At 39.0% G+C, this 20,025-nt stretch overlaps 1 protein-coding gene across 1 annotated transcript in view; it reads right to left on the bottom strand.

Annotated features, from left to right (window-relative positions):
* The window catches only part of xrcc4 (X-ray repair complementing defective repair in Chinese hamster cells 4), a 48,611-nt gene that overhangs the window by 7,466 nt on the left and 21,120 nt on the right, over positions 1–20,025 (bottom strand). Inside the window, exon 7 of the mRNA XM_062434991.1 lies at positions 11,788–11,929. Coding sequence (XP_062290975.1) covers positions 11,788–11,929 — 142 coding nt within the window. The remainder of the gene's footprint in view (positions 1–11,787; positions 11,930–20,025) is intronic.

Here is a 20,025-nt window from a genome sequence, read left to right as displayed (position 1 = left end):
TTAAAAAAAAGATAATACTATAAAATAAACATATGTGATAAACAAAAATATACAAATTGATTTTGGAATAAATAGACAAATATTATATATAAATAAGTAATGTGTATACCAGAGGTGTCAAATATATAATTCGGCCCTCTGGATAACTCCAGTTTTTCAATAAAACATGTTAGTATTCTTTCTTATTTTCACTCGTCATTCACAGTTCAGCTTTCTGATTGGACGTCCAATTTAACAATCTACTTGAATTATGAATCATATTTGAAGGATAGATTTTTCCTCGAGGGGCTTTGACACATTTTATCAGTATCTCTTACTACGGTAACCCCAGATGGTTTATCATAGTAAAGTTATAATATGTCTTATATATATGTTAAATGTATTAGATATCCTTTATAGGTTATTATGTAATGGTGCTGGTTTAGCCCGCCAGAGATCAAATGGGGCTGAACTAAAATGAATTTGACCCCCCTGGTCATAGACATATAGATTATCTATGGATCGGCACATCAGGTGACTGTCAGGTGACTTCGGCCTCGGCATTTAAGATGGCGACTATACATACTTTGGAGTGCATGCTTTTTTTTTTACGGAAGTAGAGAAGTTTACATTTAATCAATCTTCTCGTCCTACTTTTCTAAAAAAATCAGCTGATGTCTTTCTCTCCCAAAATGTGAAACTCTGCCTGTCGCTCGTCTTTTATCTTCTGTTCATGTGACCTCTTTCACCCTGTTTATTTTCTCCTCCTCCTCCTCCTTGTGGACGACCTGCATGCAAGAAAAACATGGAGGCAACAGAGGAAGGTGAATGGGGTTGAGTGATGGAAAAGGAATAAACAAGAGCTGGGGTGAAGGACTGCCAACAGCCCTGAACCCCCCCCACACACACGCACACACACTCACACATTTACAGCCACCTCTCAGACAAAGAGCTCTCTTCTGCTGCCGGTGTTTGCCAGCTCAGAGGGAGGCTGCGATCAAACATCCAGCCGGCCGCAGCTGCTCATCGGCTCACTGCTGCTTCTTGTTGAGCTGGTAATAAGCGCCGGTAATGGGCACCACGACCAGCTCCAGACAGCAGCTGCGGATGGATGGCACCACTTACGGCCATCTGCATGTGGCACAGTTTACAGTGGCTGGCACTCGGTGGAGGTTGGACACAGTTTGTTGGACGGGTTGTGAGGATCGCACCACAGAAACAATGTCAGATTGAGACACGTCTTTGGAGTAAATTTCTAAACGACCACATCCAAATAAAGAAAAACTGGCAAACGGGAGATACGGGAACAAGAGGAGCAGTATTAAGAGGTTTTTGGATGTACAGCAGAAGGGATTGAAAGCTGAATCTGAGTGTAGATTCAGGCACCGAGGAGAAAGAGAAGTAAAGAAAAGTAGAAAGTTGCATAATTGTTTCTTTAAGACCACAGACTGACTTTGGCACCCCAGTTCATGTCCTAGAACCCCCCCTGCTGTCTGGAGAATAATAGTATTCACCAAAACCCCCTTTAACAAAATTAAAGGGTTATGAAGAAAAAACAAAAACACATTTTCTCACTAACTTCTGGTGGTATCTAGGTTTCAGGATGTCCAATCTGTGAGACCTCTGTAGTCTGGATCCAGACTCCTGAACCACCACCAACACCTTCAATTTGTTCAGTTGTGTGTCACGGCTATTGTCACAATTGGACAAAACAATCGACCAATCAGAGGTCTGAAGGCAGGTTTAAGAACCGGGACATCAGAGCTACTGTACAGTCATGAAAAGAGAGTTTTTGTCTGATGCATTCATGTATCTGCTCTGTAAATCACTTGTTCTGTGTTCTTCTTTGGTAAAAACATCTGAAACCTAAAGAGAGAAATGTTTTATGCCGCCCCCTACATTTACATTATTTCAATTAAATACTGTTTCATCATCTGCTTAAGGCCCATTTATGCTCAACGTACGTACGGAAATGTATACGTCCTTTTCAAACGATGTTACCGTCACTGCTCACATACTTCCATGCGTCCTTTACGTTGGCATGGATGTTAACCAATACATCCACCAGGGGGCAGCACAGAGACAAAAGGTTATGACAACAACAAACTCAAAAACAAACATGGCGACTGTGGAGGAGATATTGATAATGTTCCTCTTGCATAAAAGACAAAAACGATATGTTTAAAGTTTCTAACCAACTCAAATAACCTTTCCTCATAACGTTCCGCCATTTGGTAGTTTGGTCCTTATCCGTAAGCTTTATGGAAACGTGCAAAAATACGGACGAAATGATCGCGGAGCACGGACATAAGTATCCGGATCCGTATTTAACGTTGAGCATAAATGGGCCTTTACAGGCCAATGAGGTTTTATTTTGTGTCCATGTGATTTAGTCAAATTTAAAAATGGTTAAAATGTGAATATAAACGTATGAATAACTTGCACACATTTTGTTTGTCGACCCAGCATCAAATTTCTGCTTTTAATCCATTTTCAGAGAATATATTATCTGTGAAGTGTTAGGGAATTTTCCATATTTTGGGTCAAGCATGGGCCTAAAGCAGCACTATCATACTGTCTTCTCTCCTAGAGATGGTGAAAGTGACTGCCTGTGGTGTTTTTTTGATAATGATGATGCAGCATTACTGAGGATATGACTGTCTGACTCCCAAAACACACATATGGGTGACTGTGTTTGTTTGTTTGTGGAATAACAAACCAATACGCTAATTCCATTACTGTAGATCATTGAGTATGACCATTTGTGGACACAGTATTCATGGCACTATCACGGAGGACCAAGGATTTTCAAATACAGAGGTCAAAAATGAGACCACAACTTATATATCAGTTCAATGTAATCCATGATGTATTTATGTCGCTTTCTTGCTGTGCATTTCTCAGTCATGCTCACTCTTGTGGTCCAGTTCTTTCTTATCACTTCCAATTTTGCAACTTAAATCAACTCCTATTTCAGTATTCTACAACTTCCATGGTTGTATATTTAAAGATTATAACTGCAATATATTATTTTCTTTGTTTGTTCTTAAAATGTGGAATGGAGCACGGCCTGCTGGGAGAAAAGGGCTCATCCAATGAATGAACAGTTTTCAAAATAACAAGAGTCCAAATAACAAATGTAGACAACATATATCTGGCCATTTTCAAGTCGCAGTTTTACTGCAGCAAATATTGTTTCTGGAAGTGAGCACTATATAACTGCTACTTAAAGCAACTCTTACCGTTCTTGCATTTCACACTGCACTTTGAAAAAACTTGAACAGCAACAACCCCTCCTCCCTCCTATACATGACACAAACACATAAACAATGGAGGACATGGAGGCGATGGTGTACTTGCTGCTGTATGAGGCTTTCTGTCACACACAAAGCAAGAGAAGAGAAACAAATCACTGTAACGCTGTTGTTGGTATTTAAAAATGCCTGGTTTGATTCTTCTGTGGGTCGGCTCATGACTCTTCCAGTGACTCTCTGACCAATCAGAGGCCGGCAGTCTGTTGACGTCACATTTAGTATCGGCTCGGCTCGCTTGGAACCTCGGCAGAGCAGATACTAAAAAAGTACCAGGTACCAGGTACTATCCCTGATGGAAACGCAGAAAAACCAGAGTAGAGTCGAGTCGAGCCGAGTAGTGCTAGAACTGTGTAGTGGAAAAGCGCCAGTTGGTGCTGAGCAGGTAGTGTACAGTGGCTTTTTCCTCTGAATACATGCCAAGTTGAATTTCTCACTCAACTCTAATAGAAATCACAAATGAAATATTAAACAGCAACATGTTTTTTTTTTTTCAGAATCAGAGTCCCTGCTAGTCTGGATAATTGTTTTAAGGGTGTAATTTCTCAGTTCTGTCAGCACGTTAAACACAATTTCCTCCACTTCCTTTGTATTAAAGTGGAGGTTGAAAACTGAAATAAATATCTCAAAAGCTGGACAAATATAACCAAAGCTAACTGTGACGCAGCTTTTCTGATGTTTTCCTCACTCTCATTAGCAGAGCTGAGTCCGAGGTGGAAAAGGTCCTCTCCCTCCTGAGGCCGACTCTACCAGCTGGTCTGCCTAAAGCCACTGCAGCATGTGTTTGTGTGGTTAAAGAGAGATAAAAAAACAGAGCGAGGACGGTCAGATAGAAGAAAAGGAAGAGAAAAGAAAACCGTGAACCTGCTAGAATCATAAACCTGCAGGACAACGCTGCTTTTTTTATCGCCAATAAACTCTGAATTTGATTTTCCCTCCCAGAGGAATGTTGTAAATGCGATAACGCCCTACAGGTGTACAGCTGGGTTTTCCCTTTTTGGACGTAAAGATGAGGACAGAAACTGGAAGGAGGTCATTGTGCTGGTCAAACGTTTCTGTCTCTACACTGGGGGGGGGGAACGACAATTCCTTGTTCTCGCTAGTTGGCGAATAAACATGATTCTGATTTTAATTTGGGAGATTTAACTGCTTGTTTTTTTCATGCAAAGCTCTTTGCAAGCAGTCTGCAGGTGTCTGAAGGTTTCTCATCATTATACATGTTTATTAATTATATTCAGCAACATGTAGTCACCCTAGTACTTAAGTATTATGATGATGTAGTATGCAGTATTACAGTAAAAGTACTGCAGTATTACAGTAAAAGTACTGCAGTATTATTATGAGTGATGCAGTATTACAATAAAAGTACTGCAGTATTATGAGTGATGTAGTATGCAGTATTACAGTAAAAGTACTGCAGTATTATGAGTGATAGTATGCAGTATTACAGTAAAAGTACTGCAGTATTATGAGTGATAGTATGCAGTATTACAGTAAAAGTACACACGCTGCATTTATAGTCACACACACACTCGCAGTCACTCTCTAGTGCGTGCTCTTGCTCGTTTACTTCAGATTCCGGGAGATTACGTCTCATTTGCGGGCGTCAGTGAGCCGCTATCAATATACGGGACACTGCCGGAACTCCCGGGAGAGTTGGGATGTCTGCCTCCGCGAACGCGCACTATATATATACTGTATATAGTTTTCTTTTTCCCTGTTGGAGCGGCTGGAGGTGGAAGCCATGGCCCGCTTTTGCGCGCTATTACGTAATGCGGAAGGGGAAAACCGGCAGGTCACTCGGCCAATCATATCATTTGGACCGAATGATATGATTGGTCGGAGTTTTCACAAAATATTATGAGAATGGAATAATGATTAGTTTCTATGCCTGGTGGATCTCTCTAACATTTTAGAGTGCCATTACCTTATTTATAGCATTTTAACCTAAACAAAAAATGTGTAAAAATGTAACAAAGGTAAGGGTAGCTTTAATGAGTTAATAAGACAGCGAGACATCCTCTTCAAATTACATGATGTATTCTTCTTCCTTATAAGGTCATTAAAGCAAATTTTTTTAATTGGGATTAAAGAACATTTTATTTTATTGTTTTTATTGAATTGATCATTATTATTTTATTAGTGTAATGATTATTGTAAAAAAAAAAAGTCCTTATTGCTGAGACTGTTATGGAGGAATGTTATATGTTTTCAATTTTTAAAAAATCAATAAACAAAGCATTGAGAAAACATTTGTTACGTATGAAGGGTTTAGTTTTGGTTTTAAAAACATGAATAACTGTCTCAGTGTTTGTCGTCTCTTAGTTTGACCAAAAAACCTTGTATTCATTATTACTTATTTGTTTATTCTTATTTACTCTGTATTCTTTTTTGGTGCAACTTTACAATAACAATCCCTAATATAGGATTTATAAAAGGTTGTAAACACTTCATAAACCATTAATAAACAGTTATAAATTGGTTATAACTTTATTTCCCTTTCTTTGTAGGATTCTTCTGTCAGTTTCATAGACTGTATATAAGAAATGGACGTAACATCCGTGACGTCACCCATTGGTTTGTGGACTGCTGCTTGGAAGCCAATAGTATCGGATCTGAGCAGCGCCATCTTGAAAATTTCCGGTGCATGTCGGGAAAAATAAAAACATGGATTCTACTTATATGGGCATCAGGAGGAGCAAGAGGTGCCCTGCTGAAACCTGTGAACCAATCAACCTGTCAATCACGAAGTAGCCACGCCCTAATGCATACCCTGCTTTATCGTCAAATATAAAATCAGGGAGGCCAAAATTTCACAAATGAACATCATACTGCATTGAAGAAGGCTTTAAACTAGCGATTGAGACCATAAACACCGTGTTGGCCTCATTTCAGAGGACTAGAGCTCTCCGCCTGGTCAATTTATTATTTTGGTCAATAAAATTTCAGAAAACTGGATCCAAAATCCAAAAGATGAGTAATTAACTGTCACATAAGACAAAAGAAAGCAGCAAAATGTCACAATTAAGAAGCTAAAATCCATCAAGGTTTAATTTGTCTGCTGTAAGAACGATTACGCAAAAACCAATATCTTTTCTCATGAATCTTCTCTTGATTATTTTTTCATCTTTATTTTTATTCTTTTTTGATTCAATTTTCCTGGTTTTGATTGAGTTTATTGTTGTAAAAAAGAGACGCTAACTTCACAAACAGCTGTAACGATAACGAGGAAATAAATGAAAATGACGTCTGATGGTTCATTTCACACAACATAACATCGAAAATCAGCAATCAAGACTAAAACATACACACACACTAAAAAAGCCAAAGTGTTCTTGGCTCTCTTTGTGATATAAATCAGACTCTAATTACTGAGAAATGTGGCTCCTTTTTATACAGTCTGATCAGTTAAAGTGTTCATTTACAATAAAAACAAATCTGTGGTGAAATCAGTTTATGTCAATATTAAATGTAATCAGTGGTGATTCTTTTAATGTTAAGTCAAACTTTGGTGAACTTTTAACAGCTGTCTGAATACTTTTTATTTCATGTTTTTTTTTGGGTTGTGGTGATTTGGAGTCCTTGTTTCCACCTCCTCTCCTGAGTTCTGTGATAAAATCAGGCGGAGAGTTCCAGTCCTCTGAAATGAGGCCAACACAGAAGTAACTTAAAACTGCATTCTATCAAAAGGCCACCAGGGGGTGACCGTTTTGGTGTCAAAAGGACTTCCGTCTCTATACAAGTCAATGGAGAATTCACCAACTTCTCACTTGATTTCTAACCTCAGTAAACGTTTTCAAAATGTGTTGATGGTCTCAATCGCTAGTTTAAAGCCTTCTTCAATGCAGTATGATGTTCATTTGTGAAATGTTGGCCTCCCTGATTTTATATTTGACAATAAAGCAGGGTATGCATTAGGGCGTGGCTACGTTGTGATTGACAGGTTGATTGGTTCACAGGTTTCAAGATGGCGCTGCTCAGATCTGATACTATTGTCCTCCGAGCAGCAGTCCACAAACCAATGGGTGACGTCACGGATGTTACGTCCATTTCTTATATACAGTCTATGGGTAAACGATATTAACCCTTACTGTACATACTGTTTAGGATCAAATTTGACCTGTTTTTACATTTGAGAGCTGTAAAAACATCATATACACATTTCTATTAGCCAAACTTCCCTAAGGTGACCCACAGTATACAAAAATGGAAATAATATGCATCTTTTTTGTGCAGCTGATGCACATTTTTATATATGCAAATATACAAATTTGGACCTGTATTTTTTTTTTTTTTTTTAAATTAAAAAACATGTTGTATTCTTCATATTCTAAAAAATGTTTTCCTGGACCATAAAATAGTAATAGGGAAAGTCTTTTTTTCCATAAGATTAATCAAACTGATGTGTAATTTATGAATGTGAATTGGTGTAGAAACTAATTAGGAGTCAGAATATGAACAGTATGTAAAGGGTTAATGTCACAAAATTATCTGCATTTTAATCTAGCCATATCCACATATCTCTATATATAATAGAGCAGAAAGAGTGTATTCTTCAGTTTTTACGCTTTTTGTTGATGGAGAAAAAACATCACAATCACATTATATATTGGTCCAACGTTACATAATTTCAATTAATTACATTAAATGTGAATAAACAGTATTTTTGTAAGGTAGTTTTTGAATTTTTTTGAATAAATATGGGTCAACAAATACAACACACTCAACAAAAATGTGTATTAGCTGCACAAAAATGTTGAATTATTTCCATTTTTGTATATTCTGGGTTACATTAGGATAAGTCATCACATTTCTGGCTAAATTGACATTTTTTAGGGTGTTTTTTTTCCTTCGTTTAAATGTAAAACTGTGTCAAATTAGACCCTGAACAGTATGTAAGGGTTAAAAGGTACGGATACCCAGCGCTACAGTTAGCTGATAAACTACAGTGTGAGAAGCAACCACGTCACAAAGCTGCGACTGTTCAATGAAGTCAAACATCTTCTGTTTGCAGCCTCTCAATGTAAATATTTGCTGCTTTTTCTCTGTTTGATATCACTGTAAAATGAATATCTTTGGGGTTGTGGACTGTTGTGCGGACATTTAAACTATTTCTACACTTTTCATCACTATTTTTTCCCCCTGACATATCATGCACCGAATGATTCTCTGATTAATCGAAATAAAAGTTAGTTGATGAGCTGAGACTGAAACTAATGAGATGTAATTATTAGCACAGCTGCAGTAAGAAACCAGCTCTGTGTGATTATTGGCTTGTTGCTGGTATCTGAGCTCCACACATTCCTTCACATATTTACATCACTGATTGTGTTGTGGTCAGTCGGGAAAGTTTACAGCCTGAAGCTCGGCTCCAGCGTTTGTGAACTTCAACAAACATCTTCGGGTTCACGCTGGTCGGGAGCGACGGCAGATTGGGTGTAATTGCCCCCCGACATAAAGAAGAAGCCTGACAGGGAGCTTTTATGGTGTTTGATTTTCCCATTCATGGGTGGCAAGAAGAGGGAGAAGAAGAGAGAATGGGGGAGGAGGATGTTGGGGTGAAACAACAGATAGGAATCTAACAAAAGAAGCTTTAAAGTTGAGAAATATCATATTGACCAGAACAGAAGATGATATTTTAATACTGGAAGCTACATTAACCCTCCTGTTGTCCTCGAGTCAAGGAAGGATAGGAAGAAGGAAGGAAGGATAGGAGGAAGGAAAGAAGGAAGGAAGGAAAGGAGTAAAGAGGGAGGGAGGGAGGAAAAGAGGAAGGAAGTAAGGAGAGAAGGAAGGGAGGAAGGAAAGGAGAAAGGTAGGAAGGAAGGAAGGAAGTGAAGAAGGAAGTATGGAAGGAGGAGGGAGCAAAGAAAGAGGGAAGGAAGGGAAGAACGAAGGAAAAATTAAAGAAAGAGGGAGGAAGGAAGGAAAGAAGGAAAGAAAGAAGGAACAGTCAAAAGAGATGGAGTCATTGGGGTCAGTGGTAGTCATCTTATATTTGAGGAATAATGAATAAGTAACAGTTTAGCCAGTTACAGTGTGTTAATAGTGAGTCTATTAGAGTCAGTCAGCACTTAAATATGTTTAAATAGCTCAGTTTAACCTGCAGGAGTTTCTGAAGACTCATTTAAAACAGACACATTATTCTTTTATTGGGTTTTCTGTGATTAATATTGATATTAGAGCTAATAATTATTATTTTCATTATCAACTAAACTGTTAATTATTTTCTTGATGAATCGATCAGTTGTTTGTCTGTAAAATGTCCCAGATGACGTCCACAACTCAAACATATTCAGTTTACTGTCACAGAGGAATAATAGAAAGCAGAAAATATTCACATTTAAGAAGCTGGAATCAGAGAATTTGGACATTTTCTTCTTAAAATATGACGCAAAATGATTGATTATCAAATTCACTGGCGTTTTATTTAATAGTTGGCAACTCATCAATTAACTGTCTATTCACTGCAGCTCCTGTTTATAACCTGCTCTGGTGTTAAATGTTAAACATGGTCCAAAACGTGAGGTAAACATAGCAAGGTTACAAAATTATTAGTGCTTTTTTTACATTCTTCATATATCCAAACATTACATTATTGTCTATTATATCTATACCTCACTTACTGTAATAAAGTATGGGTCAGCACTTTCCACCCACATCTTCATAAAATTCTCTTTCTGCAGAAACGTTTTGCAATGCAATCGCTCCACTTTTTTATGAAATGTAATGTGCTATCTATTTTTGATATTGATATTGTTGAACTATGTACTTGTGTATTTACCAAAAAGTTTCGAAAACATTTTTAATTTGTAATTCTCCAGTACACCAATGTGGAAAAAATAAATGAATGATAAACGAAAACGAGTCGAAACATCTTCCGACATCTTTAACCTTTGTGTCGTCCTCCCGGGTCAAATTAAGCATGTCTGTTTTGACTGTTCCTTCTTTCCTTCCTTCCTTCCTTCTTTCCTCCCTTCCTCCCTCCTTCTCTCTTTCTTTCCTTCCTCCCTCCCTCCTTCCTTCCTTCCCTCCTTCCTCTTTTCCTTTCTCCCTCCGTCGTTCCTTCTTTCCTCCCTCCCTCCTAACTTCCTTCTTTCCTCCGTCCTTCCTTCTTCCTCCCTTCCATCCTTCCTCCTTTCCTTCCTTCTTCCTCCCTTCCATCCTTCCTTCCTCCTTTCCTTCTTTCCTTTCCTCCCTTTCTGCTTTCCTTCCTACCTCCTCCCATCCATCCATCCATCCTTCCTTCCTTCCTTCCTTCCTTGACTCGAGGACAACAGGAGGGTTAAAGCAGAAATGGAGTTTGAATAATCCATAAAAACAGCCAAGAATTAACAGCTGTCACAGATGTTGAGGAGCTCAAAAAGACAAACAGATTGTCTGAAAAATGTTCACTGCCAGAAAAAACTACACGGACTCTTCCAAGAGGTTGATAGAGAGCGTGCGAGTGTGTGACTGATGGACAAGCGGCACTAATGTGGGATTTACGCGCCGATTTAACGCTTTTTATTGCAGTTTTATGAGAGACAACCGTCGAGGATGAGATCTTTCTTCTTCTTGGATTAATAATATTTTAGGGGAATTGTTCCCAACAAGTTTGAAAGTGTGTTGAATCTTTAACCCTTGTGTCGTCCTCCCGGGTCAAATTGACCCCGTCTGTTTTGACTGTTCCTTCTTTCCTCCCTTCCTTCCTTCTCTCTTTCTTTCCTCCCTCCTACCTTCATTCCTTTCCTTCCTCCCTTCCTTCCTTCTTTCCTCCCTCCCTCCTTCTCTCTTTCTTTCCTCCCCCCTACCTTCCTTCCGTCCTTCCTTCCTCCCTTCTACCTTCCTTCCTTTTTTCCTTTCCTCTTTTCCTTCCTTCCTTCTTTCCTTTCCTCCTTTCCATCCTTCCTTCCTTCCTCCCTTCCTTCTTTCCTTACCTCGTTTCCATCCTTCCTCCCTCCTTTCCTTCCTTCTTCCTTCCTTCCTTCCTTCTGCCTCCCTTCCTTTCCTCCTTCCCATCCTTCCTTCTTCCCTCCTTTCCTTCCTTCTTCCTCCCTCCCTTCCTCCTTTCCTTCCTTCTTCCTCCCTTCCTTCCTCCCTTCCTTCCTTGAGGACAACAGGAGGGTTAAAAAGTATTTTCCTCCCCAGAGAACAGCTGTTGGAAAAGGGGTGTCGACTTATATTCAGGCCAATACTGTAATTACAAACGTGAGCCATTTTCCAGGTGGAGTCCGTCACGTCTTCTCATTTTTCTTGTACAGAGAAGAAGAAGTAGAAGGCGGGACGTGTAAGCTGTGTGTATTTAAATAGATTGTGTGTTTCTGTGGAGCTATTTTTGGTCGGACGTGTCACACCCTGGGCGAAATGAACAAATGTAAAGAATAACTGTATGTTTAATAGCTACAAAGCCAGTAAAGAGCTCGCAGACAGACATAAAGCAGTCGGTTGTTATGTAGGAGGAACGACTTTCCAAACATTGTCAAAACAAACAAAGAGAGACGATGCAGACTCTTACCTCTTTTTCTGGGAGGTCTGCGGATGTGGACGCTTAACTGCGGCTTCCGGGGCCCCGAGGTGACGCAAGCGGCGTTTACGGCAGGGCGCCACGTCTGTGATGTCATTCAGGCTGTCGTCCAATGGGCTCGGAGTAAAGGAGTCTGAGGAGAACATGAGTCAGTCATGTTTTAGTGAGACAGAAAGTGTGAGTTACAGCTAGACGTGTGTGTGTGTGTTGGACGATATATTGACTCAGAAATAATCGCGATAAACGATATTATTGTCATTTGAAGATCATTTTATACCACTGTTATAACCCTTAGCTCAATAATGTAAGGGGGGGGGGGGGTTGGAGAGTGGGCTCTTTGATGATCAAAGTCAGGTCCATGTATCATACAATAAGTCCATATATAGACATGATGATGTTCTTAACCCTCCTGTTGTCCTCGAGTCAAGGAAGGAAGGGAAGGAAGGATGGAAGGGAGGAAGAAGAAAGGAAAGGAGGAAGGAAGGGAGGAAGAAGGAAGGAAGAAGGAAGGAAAGAAGGAAGGGAGGAAGAAGGAAGGAAAGGAGGGAGGAAGGAAGTAAAGGAGGGAGGAAGGAAGGTAGGGAGGAAGAAGGAAGGAAAGGAGGGAGGGAGGAAGGAAGGGAGGAAGGAAGGAAGGAAGGAAAGGAGGGAGGAAGGAAGGGAGGAAGGACAGAGGAAAGACAGAAGGAAAGGAGGGAGGAAGGGAGGAAAGGAAAGAAGGAAGTGAGGAAGGACAGAGGAAAGAAGGAAGGCTGGAAGGTAGGGGGGAGGAAAGAAAGAGAGAAGGACGGAGGGAGGAAGGGAGGAAGAAAAGGAACAGTCAAAACAGACGGGGTCAATTTGACCCGGGAGGACGACACAAAAGTTAATTACGTTATTGTACGATAAGTCGTTAATTATTGTGACAGGCCTAGTTACAACTAACAATTGTTTTCCAGATTAATGTATGAGTTTGGATCCATAAAACATCAGAAAAATGGGGGAAAATGACCAATGTAACATCTTCAAATGTCTGGTTTTCGAAAGTTCGAAAGTCCAGAACTGATTAATTTTGACTCAATTCCAATATTGATTCAGTTACATTAAATGAATACCTATATTGTATGAAGTGATTCATTTTTCCAGGAAACTTCAACATTAGTTATGACCCAGTGTGCTTTAACCGTGTATGCCATATGTACGTATATCTTTCCTTTCTCCTTGTAGGATGATCCTGTTGTGGTGTCTGTGGATCAGTGTCAAATAAGGGTTATCAAGATGAACAATTCAAAAATATGTTAAAACTAGTTTTAAAAGCAGCATCATGTTTGTTAAAATGTACATTTAGTATTTTTGTTGGTTTTATATAATTTGAAATGACATTTGCACCATTTTTTACCAAAAGTGACACTGAATGCTCCTGAAAATGTCAAATGGTGTAACCACAAAAGAATGATAAATATTACATATTTTATCACCTACAGTGTATTTAAGTGGACTTATACTAATAATGACTTCATTTAAAACATGTAAATGTTTCCTGATCTCCATGATTCCCCAGATGAAATGTAATATTTAGAACAATTGTATTCCATTACCTTTATTTAATATAAAAAGTTATAATGTAAGATCATGCCAAACTAGTTGATATGGTGTTTTATTGAGAATGTACTGTTTTTAAGCAAGTTGAATTATTTGGTACAAAGTTTTTATGGTTACACCACTTAGACATTTTTGCCATAATCCTCTAATATATTTTCTCAAAATGGATTAAAAGCTGAAATTTGATGCTGGGTCCACAAAAAAAGAATGTGTGCAAGTTATTCATACGTTTATTTTCACGTTTTAACCCCTTTAAATTTAAACTAAACCACATGGACAGTAAAATAAGTCACTGACCCCTGTGTGGAGACGTTGTGAGTGAGCTGTGTAATTTATTGATTAAGAGTGTGGTTTGTACCAAGGAGCTGATTGGTTCCAGCATCCATGCATGCAGCTTAAAGACCGGCCTTTTCCTGTTTTCAACCGATCGACCAGACAACATGAAGTTGTGACAACGTGGCATGTATTGTGTATTGTTATTTGTCTACTGAGAGTCAGACCAGGTTTTGTAGGAGTGGGTAGCATTTTTTTGTTGGTCTTGGTTTTCTCCTGTTTCTGGTCACATCAGGAAGTTAAGTTAGTGATTTGTCCTTTGTTTGTTGTTTCTTAGAGAAGTGTAGCAGGGTTTACTTTTAGTTCCTTTTGTTTGTTATTTTGCTTTACGCCCACCCTGAAGTCAAAATACTTGAATAAAATCCTTAAAGGGGCTGAACATCGTTGTTGGTGGTGGTGGTTGCACCAGGGTTTCCCCTAAGCTGGGGACATTACAAGCTGAACTTTCAACACATTTCCCAAATATAAAACAAACAAACAAATGCACAAAGACTAAAGCTCAACACATCTGGATTTTTAGGCCTACATGTGCAAAACAGTTGACAAAGACCTGCAACACTAGAAAGGTTAGGTTAGGTAAGTTTTGTTTTTCCGATCATTTACAACATAAATTACCATGAATAATTTCTTGAACAAATGTTCATGCAAACAAAACAAAATAAACAAGATATGAGAAAAATTGATAGGATACATAAACAAAACACTTAATATGTCATCATTCTTTCCTCATGCCTTTATGATTCTCTTACAAATTATTTAATCTCTCTTTTATTTTATTTTATTTTCTTTGACCGAAAAAAAGGTGCAGACTGAATCCTGAGCTTATTTTGTCCCTTTTTTAAAACATGAATTCAGTTTCTTCAAAACAAAACTTAAGTCAGTAGCAGTGACTTTTAAACATGACAAAGTCAAATAAATTAACAATTTAAGTTCTCATAACAAACTAAAAACATAAATATCCAGCTTTCAACAATCCACAAATCCCCAGATTCACTTCTTACATAACTTTCTAATTTCTTAAATGAAAACATATTTTTACATTCTTTCAATTCAATGTCACAATCATTCCATAACTTCACTCCAAACACTGACACACATCTACTTTTCATATTCTTGCCCATTTCCTTTCAAAAATGAGATTTCCCCTCAGTGGATAAGTGCTTGTCCTCTTTGTGAATAACCCTTGAATACAGTCTGGAAGTGTTTTACAATGTGCTCTATACATTAGCTCTAATGTATTAAGTTAACCAAATCCATAAACTTCGAATTTTCAGTGTGCACAAATAACATAAAGGTCCTGTGTCACTGCAGTGTTAACGCAGACTAAAACTATTCACATCACAGTTCATGTGATTCAAAACGGCTAATATTAGCAGCAATGATCTATGCTACTTTGTCGTGTACAATAGGCTTTTTATGCATGTTTTAATGACTCAATATCTACAAAGTGAACATTTTACACAACATTTAGTGCACATGTTGATGCAAATGTAAAGGCAGAATCTCTGGATTCAATAATCAATATCAGATCATTCACATATAATTCATCAGAAAAACACCTTTTTTGTTGTTGTCCTATTTGTCTGAGCAAACGGTCCAAAACCCCCAAAATATTTACTTTACTATAATGTGAGAGAATGAAAAGAGAACATGGAAGAACGGCTGCAACTAATGATTATTACCGATATTGATTTATTACTTCAATTAACTGATCAGTCCCTTTGATCTTAAAAAGAAGTCTGAGAATAGGGAACAATGCAGATTGGTAAATTGTGACAGTATAAATGGGTGAACTGGCTTCCAGGTGTGCAGCAGAGCTTTAAAACACACCAAACACTTGTGTCATTCTGTGTAACCAGTGTGAACGGCGTGTTACGTAACTCACAGCAGTTTCTTTAAAAAAAGGAATCACTTTTTTTTTTCTCCTTTCTACTGTTTCAAGGCTGAGCGACGGCGGCCGGCATCCTGCCAACATCTGACTCTGCTTTCATCACCTCTGCTCTCTCTCTCTACCCGTCTGTCTTTAAACGTGAGGAAAGCAGGAATGAGTGTGTGGAACAACAGAGCAGTGAGCTGGCTCTAAACCTGCAAATCAGTCCCGCTCATCGGATCAACGAGCAGAAGAAATGATGGTGGAAAATATGGAAATGTCCATTAAAATGATGTGTTCTTCTAATAGTATTATTCATAGTTTGGTGGCTGCTCTCCATCTCGTCCTCCCTGTTTGAATGACTCAGGTCTCTAAAACCAGTCTGTAAAAGCTTTTCTGTTAAACTCAAAACAAAAGAGGACCAACATGTAAATCTTTAACAAAGCAGACTAAGTACACAGACGCTGATAAAGGTTTTTCTCTACTGTTTGTGATATCTTGCTGAAACATTGGTTCCCTCTAATTAATATTTTTATATTCACAATTACTCATAAGACAATTTTCTGCAGCTCCTCTCAGCTTTACAGAGCTTTATAGTTGAGTTTCAGCTCATTGTTTAACTGTCTGGCTGCAACTTTACTGTTCTGGTTCAGTCTCAGTGCTTTCATAGCGTTGCTTTCTAGAGTAAAAGCCGTTTTTAAAAAAGCCTCTGTACACTACCTGCTAACAGACACAGTTATCTGTAGACTAGCTGGTGAACATAGTGGAGCATTTAGATATTTCCCTCAGGAGTTGGTAGAGAGTAAAAACAGAGCTAACAGAGAGAGAATATTGGACTTTACATTCAGCAGGTGGACAGAAGAGAATGTGGACAGATGAACTAATGAATGATATTGTTGATCAGTAACTGCTGGATGTGGAAATAAGTTCAACATACCAACTCAAAAGATGATATGATATGTCAGTGCTGTTGTTGTTTCTGCTGTCCCCAAAAGGCCAAAAAAAAAAAAATTGATTGCAGGATTAACGTGTTGGCTTCAGACCCTAAAAGTGTGTTCAGACAGAATTTAAAGCAAATTTTAGCCTTGCCTCCTTCTGGTGTATTTGACCACTGGACTGTTTAAGTTTGCTCGCCCCAAACAGCCAAAGCCCTGACTGTAGTATATTCATACAGTTGAGTTAAAAGTCAGAAAAGACTGTCGTTGTTAATGTCTTTTGATACTATGATGCTTTAAGATTGCGGTTTTCAAACCTGTATAATAGTTACTGTGGTCTGAATCAGTGGATGTTTGGTTTGTTTTATGCATCGCTTAAAGTCAGGTAAGAATGTATTCTTCCATATTCTGCTTTTCGTAATTTTTAGGTAATTTATATCCTGTTATGATGTCGAATGTTAAAACGTGGTCAAAGATCCAAAACTTGAGGTGAACATATGTAGAAATCCTGCCTGCAAGTCAAAAGTCACAGCTTCAACCTGCTCTGAACACTTTGTTAGCCAGTTTTTTTCTAAGTTAAAGTAAACTTGGGGGTCTTAAAGAGACAGGAGCTAAAACGGCCTGTTTCAGACAGAGGCTGAACTGAGCGGCTGCATAAAAGACCAGTAGAAGATAAATAAGGAGTTTTAAACTGGAAATCATGTAAAGATATTCCAGTAGAGACACAGAATATTAATATAGAGCTGGAGAATCTGTCCTCTGAAAGAGTCTAAACTGTTGGTTGGACAAAAAGAAGCAAATAAGACGTCACTGTGAGCTTCAAGAAATGGTGAATGCCAGTTTATCACTATTTTTTTTGCATTTCACAGACAAACCAATTCATTGTTTAATTAAGAAAATATTGGATAGTTGCAGCACTATTATCTACACAGTCTTAACCAGAATGAGCTCAATTTGACATCATAAATATATTGTTTTGTTGTGTGGATGAAAACCTCTCAGTAACACTCCTCTCTCCGTAGTAGCAGTCTCTATACACACCACACAAAACACACTCATGCACACAAATATTGAAACCACACATTTCCTAAAACTCACTTTTCTTTGCCCCCTCCTCCTTCCCCATCCCCTTTCTCTCTCTCTTCTTACTCTATCTGTTGGTCCTGACTGGCAGCACGTAGCCCTCTGAGTCATTGTCGTAGCAACAGAAACACACACAAATCCTGCAAGTTTCCCCCCTAATCAGATGGAGAGGGGGAGGACCGGGGGGAAACGGGGACACCTACACCGCCCAAAAAAGACCTTGACGCATCAAACCTGACCTGGCTGCATGTGGAGGATTTAATGTGTGTGAGACAGTGGAAAAATCAGGGGTGTAAGCAGCTGTGAGGAGGGTAAAAACTCCCCAAAAAAACCCTTTTAGAGCCCAGTTTTCTTCCATGATAGGTAACTAATGTTCTACCTAAATCCACTCTCGACCACACTCCATACATCTCTCCTGCTGATGGCACATTCATCACGTCCCACCCATCTGGGAGCAGAAGTCGGGGAGGTTGATGGAGTGTAATGTCAACGTCGGAGCTGCTTGTATTTAAAGGTGTTTCGGGATGTCAAGTTAATGGAGGCCCCGCGACACCGGATTACATAATCCCTGAGTGATGTCATGGTTAGTCTCTGGGCTGATGTAAAACACACTCAGCTGCCATGACAACAGCTCCCGAAAAATACCACATGTCACAAAAAAAAGAAACTCTTCATGTGACAATACTTGATCCTAAAATTTTTTTTAAAAACACTCCTCTGCTCTGCTCTTAGAAACTTTTTTTTAAAGCATGTTGAATATTTGTGCCCGCGCCTCTTTCTCAGTGATGTCACAGCAGGTGTTTCCCATCAGCCCGGAGGCACCTGCAACAGTCATTTTCTGCCTTACATGATTTAATGTTGACTTAACCGTTCCCACGCCAAAAAATTCAGTGCTTTCCGCAGGTGATCCATTAAAGCCCCCTGTCTGAAAAATTCTCTCCATAACTGTCATTCTGTTAATTTATAGTAAAATGTAGACATGCTAATACAAAGACAAAGTCATAACCATAAAACTTAAAACTGAGGTTCCTGGGGAAGAAAAAAAATCCCCTTTTGAGGAATTTTGACACAGTACTACAGATTATGTGGCATTGTAAGGAACTTCTAACTTCAATTTTACCATCAGCAGGCTGTGTGATGTTAGTGATTAGCAGCACTTTAATCAGAGTGTCAGTGAAGCGAGCTGCTGGAGTGTTTAGGTGAGACTGAAGAATGATAGATTAAAGGGAACACAGCATGCTTTTGGTCATTTTCTGTTATAATGTCTGGTGTTAAACATGGTCAAAGTTCCAACTAAGGCTGGACATCATTAAAAAAATTATGATAATCCAATCCAAATACCCTTAAAGTGATACTGATACCAGCTGAGTACTTCATTAGATACCCATCATGCTTTCATCCGGTGTAACAGGCGTGTAGTGTAGACACACTTTAGACCGTTTAGGTGGCATCTCGGCTGCTGAACTGCTAAGCGCGTTAAACTCAACGGGTTGTAGTTGCTGTGGCAGTGGACCAATCACATGTCGCATTATATCGAAGAACGTTTGCATTGATTGGCTGTTAGCAAGTCCATACAAATAGTCATATTTTCTAGCTCTGGGTGCAAAAAGGATCGATTGCAGGTATCGTTTGATGGGAGACATTTCAATACTACTTGGTATTGATTTATCTCGGTCGATACCTTAAAGGTATCGAGTACCGATACCCAGCGCTAGTTCCTACATATGTAGAAATGCTGCTGAGTTGATGTTGGCTCAATGAACTGTTCTGTAGCCCTGGTTGCTAAGGTGGTTGCTAAGGTGTTTCCATGTGGGCTTCAACCTGCTCTGAACGCTTCGTTAGCAACGACCATCCATTCCGGAATCTTTGTTGCTAAGGTGGTTGCTAAGGTGTTGCCACTTAGGCTTCAACCTGCTCTGAACGCTTCGTTAGCAACGACCATCCATTCCGGAACCTTTGTTGCTAAGGTGGCTGCTAAGGCGGTTGCTAAGGTGTTTCCACTCTCATATCTCAGATGTGATTCAGCTCCAACATGTATGGATGTGATATGAGAAGTTGAACTTTTGGAGTAAAGAAGGAGAAAAAGAAGTGAAATCTTTAAAGAGACAGGAGCTAAAACGGCCTGTTTCAGACAGAGGCTGAACTGAGCGGCTGCATAAAGGACCAGTAGAAGATAAATAAGGAGTTTTTAACTGGAAATCATGCAAAGATATTCCAGTACAGACACAGAATATTAATATAGAGCTGGAAATGTTCTGAATATCTGTGCTTTAAATGAGCGTAGCAGCAACCACCATGGCTAGAAATTGGCTCTACAAACCATCAGTATGACGCATTCATCGCATCATGTCCTGCTTTTTTTGAGGAAGAGTGCCAAGCGTGAAACATGTTGTAATCCAGATCCAAGACTTTTCTCTGTTCTTTGTC

Source organism: Scomber scombrus, chromosome 15 (genome assembly GCF_963691925.1).
Source record: "Scomber scombrus chromosome 15, fScoSco1.1, whole genome shotgun sequence".
NCBI classification, from domain to species: domain Eukaryota; kingdom Metazoa; phylum Chordata; class Actinopteri; order Scombriformes; family Scombridae; genus Scomber; species Scomber scombrus.
This window is presented reverse-complemented; position numbering and strand designations above follow the sequence as displayed.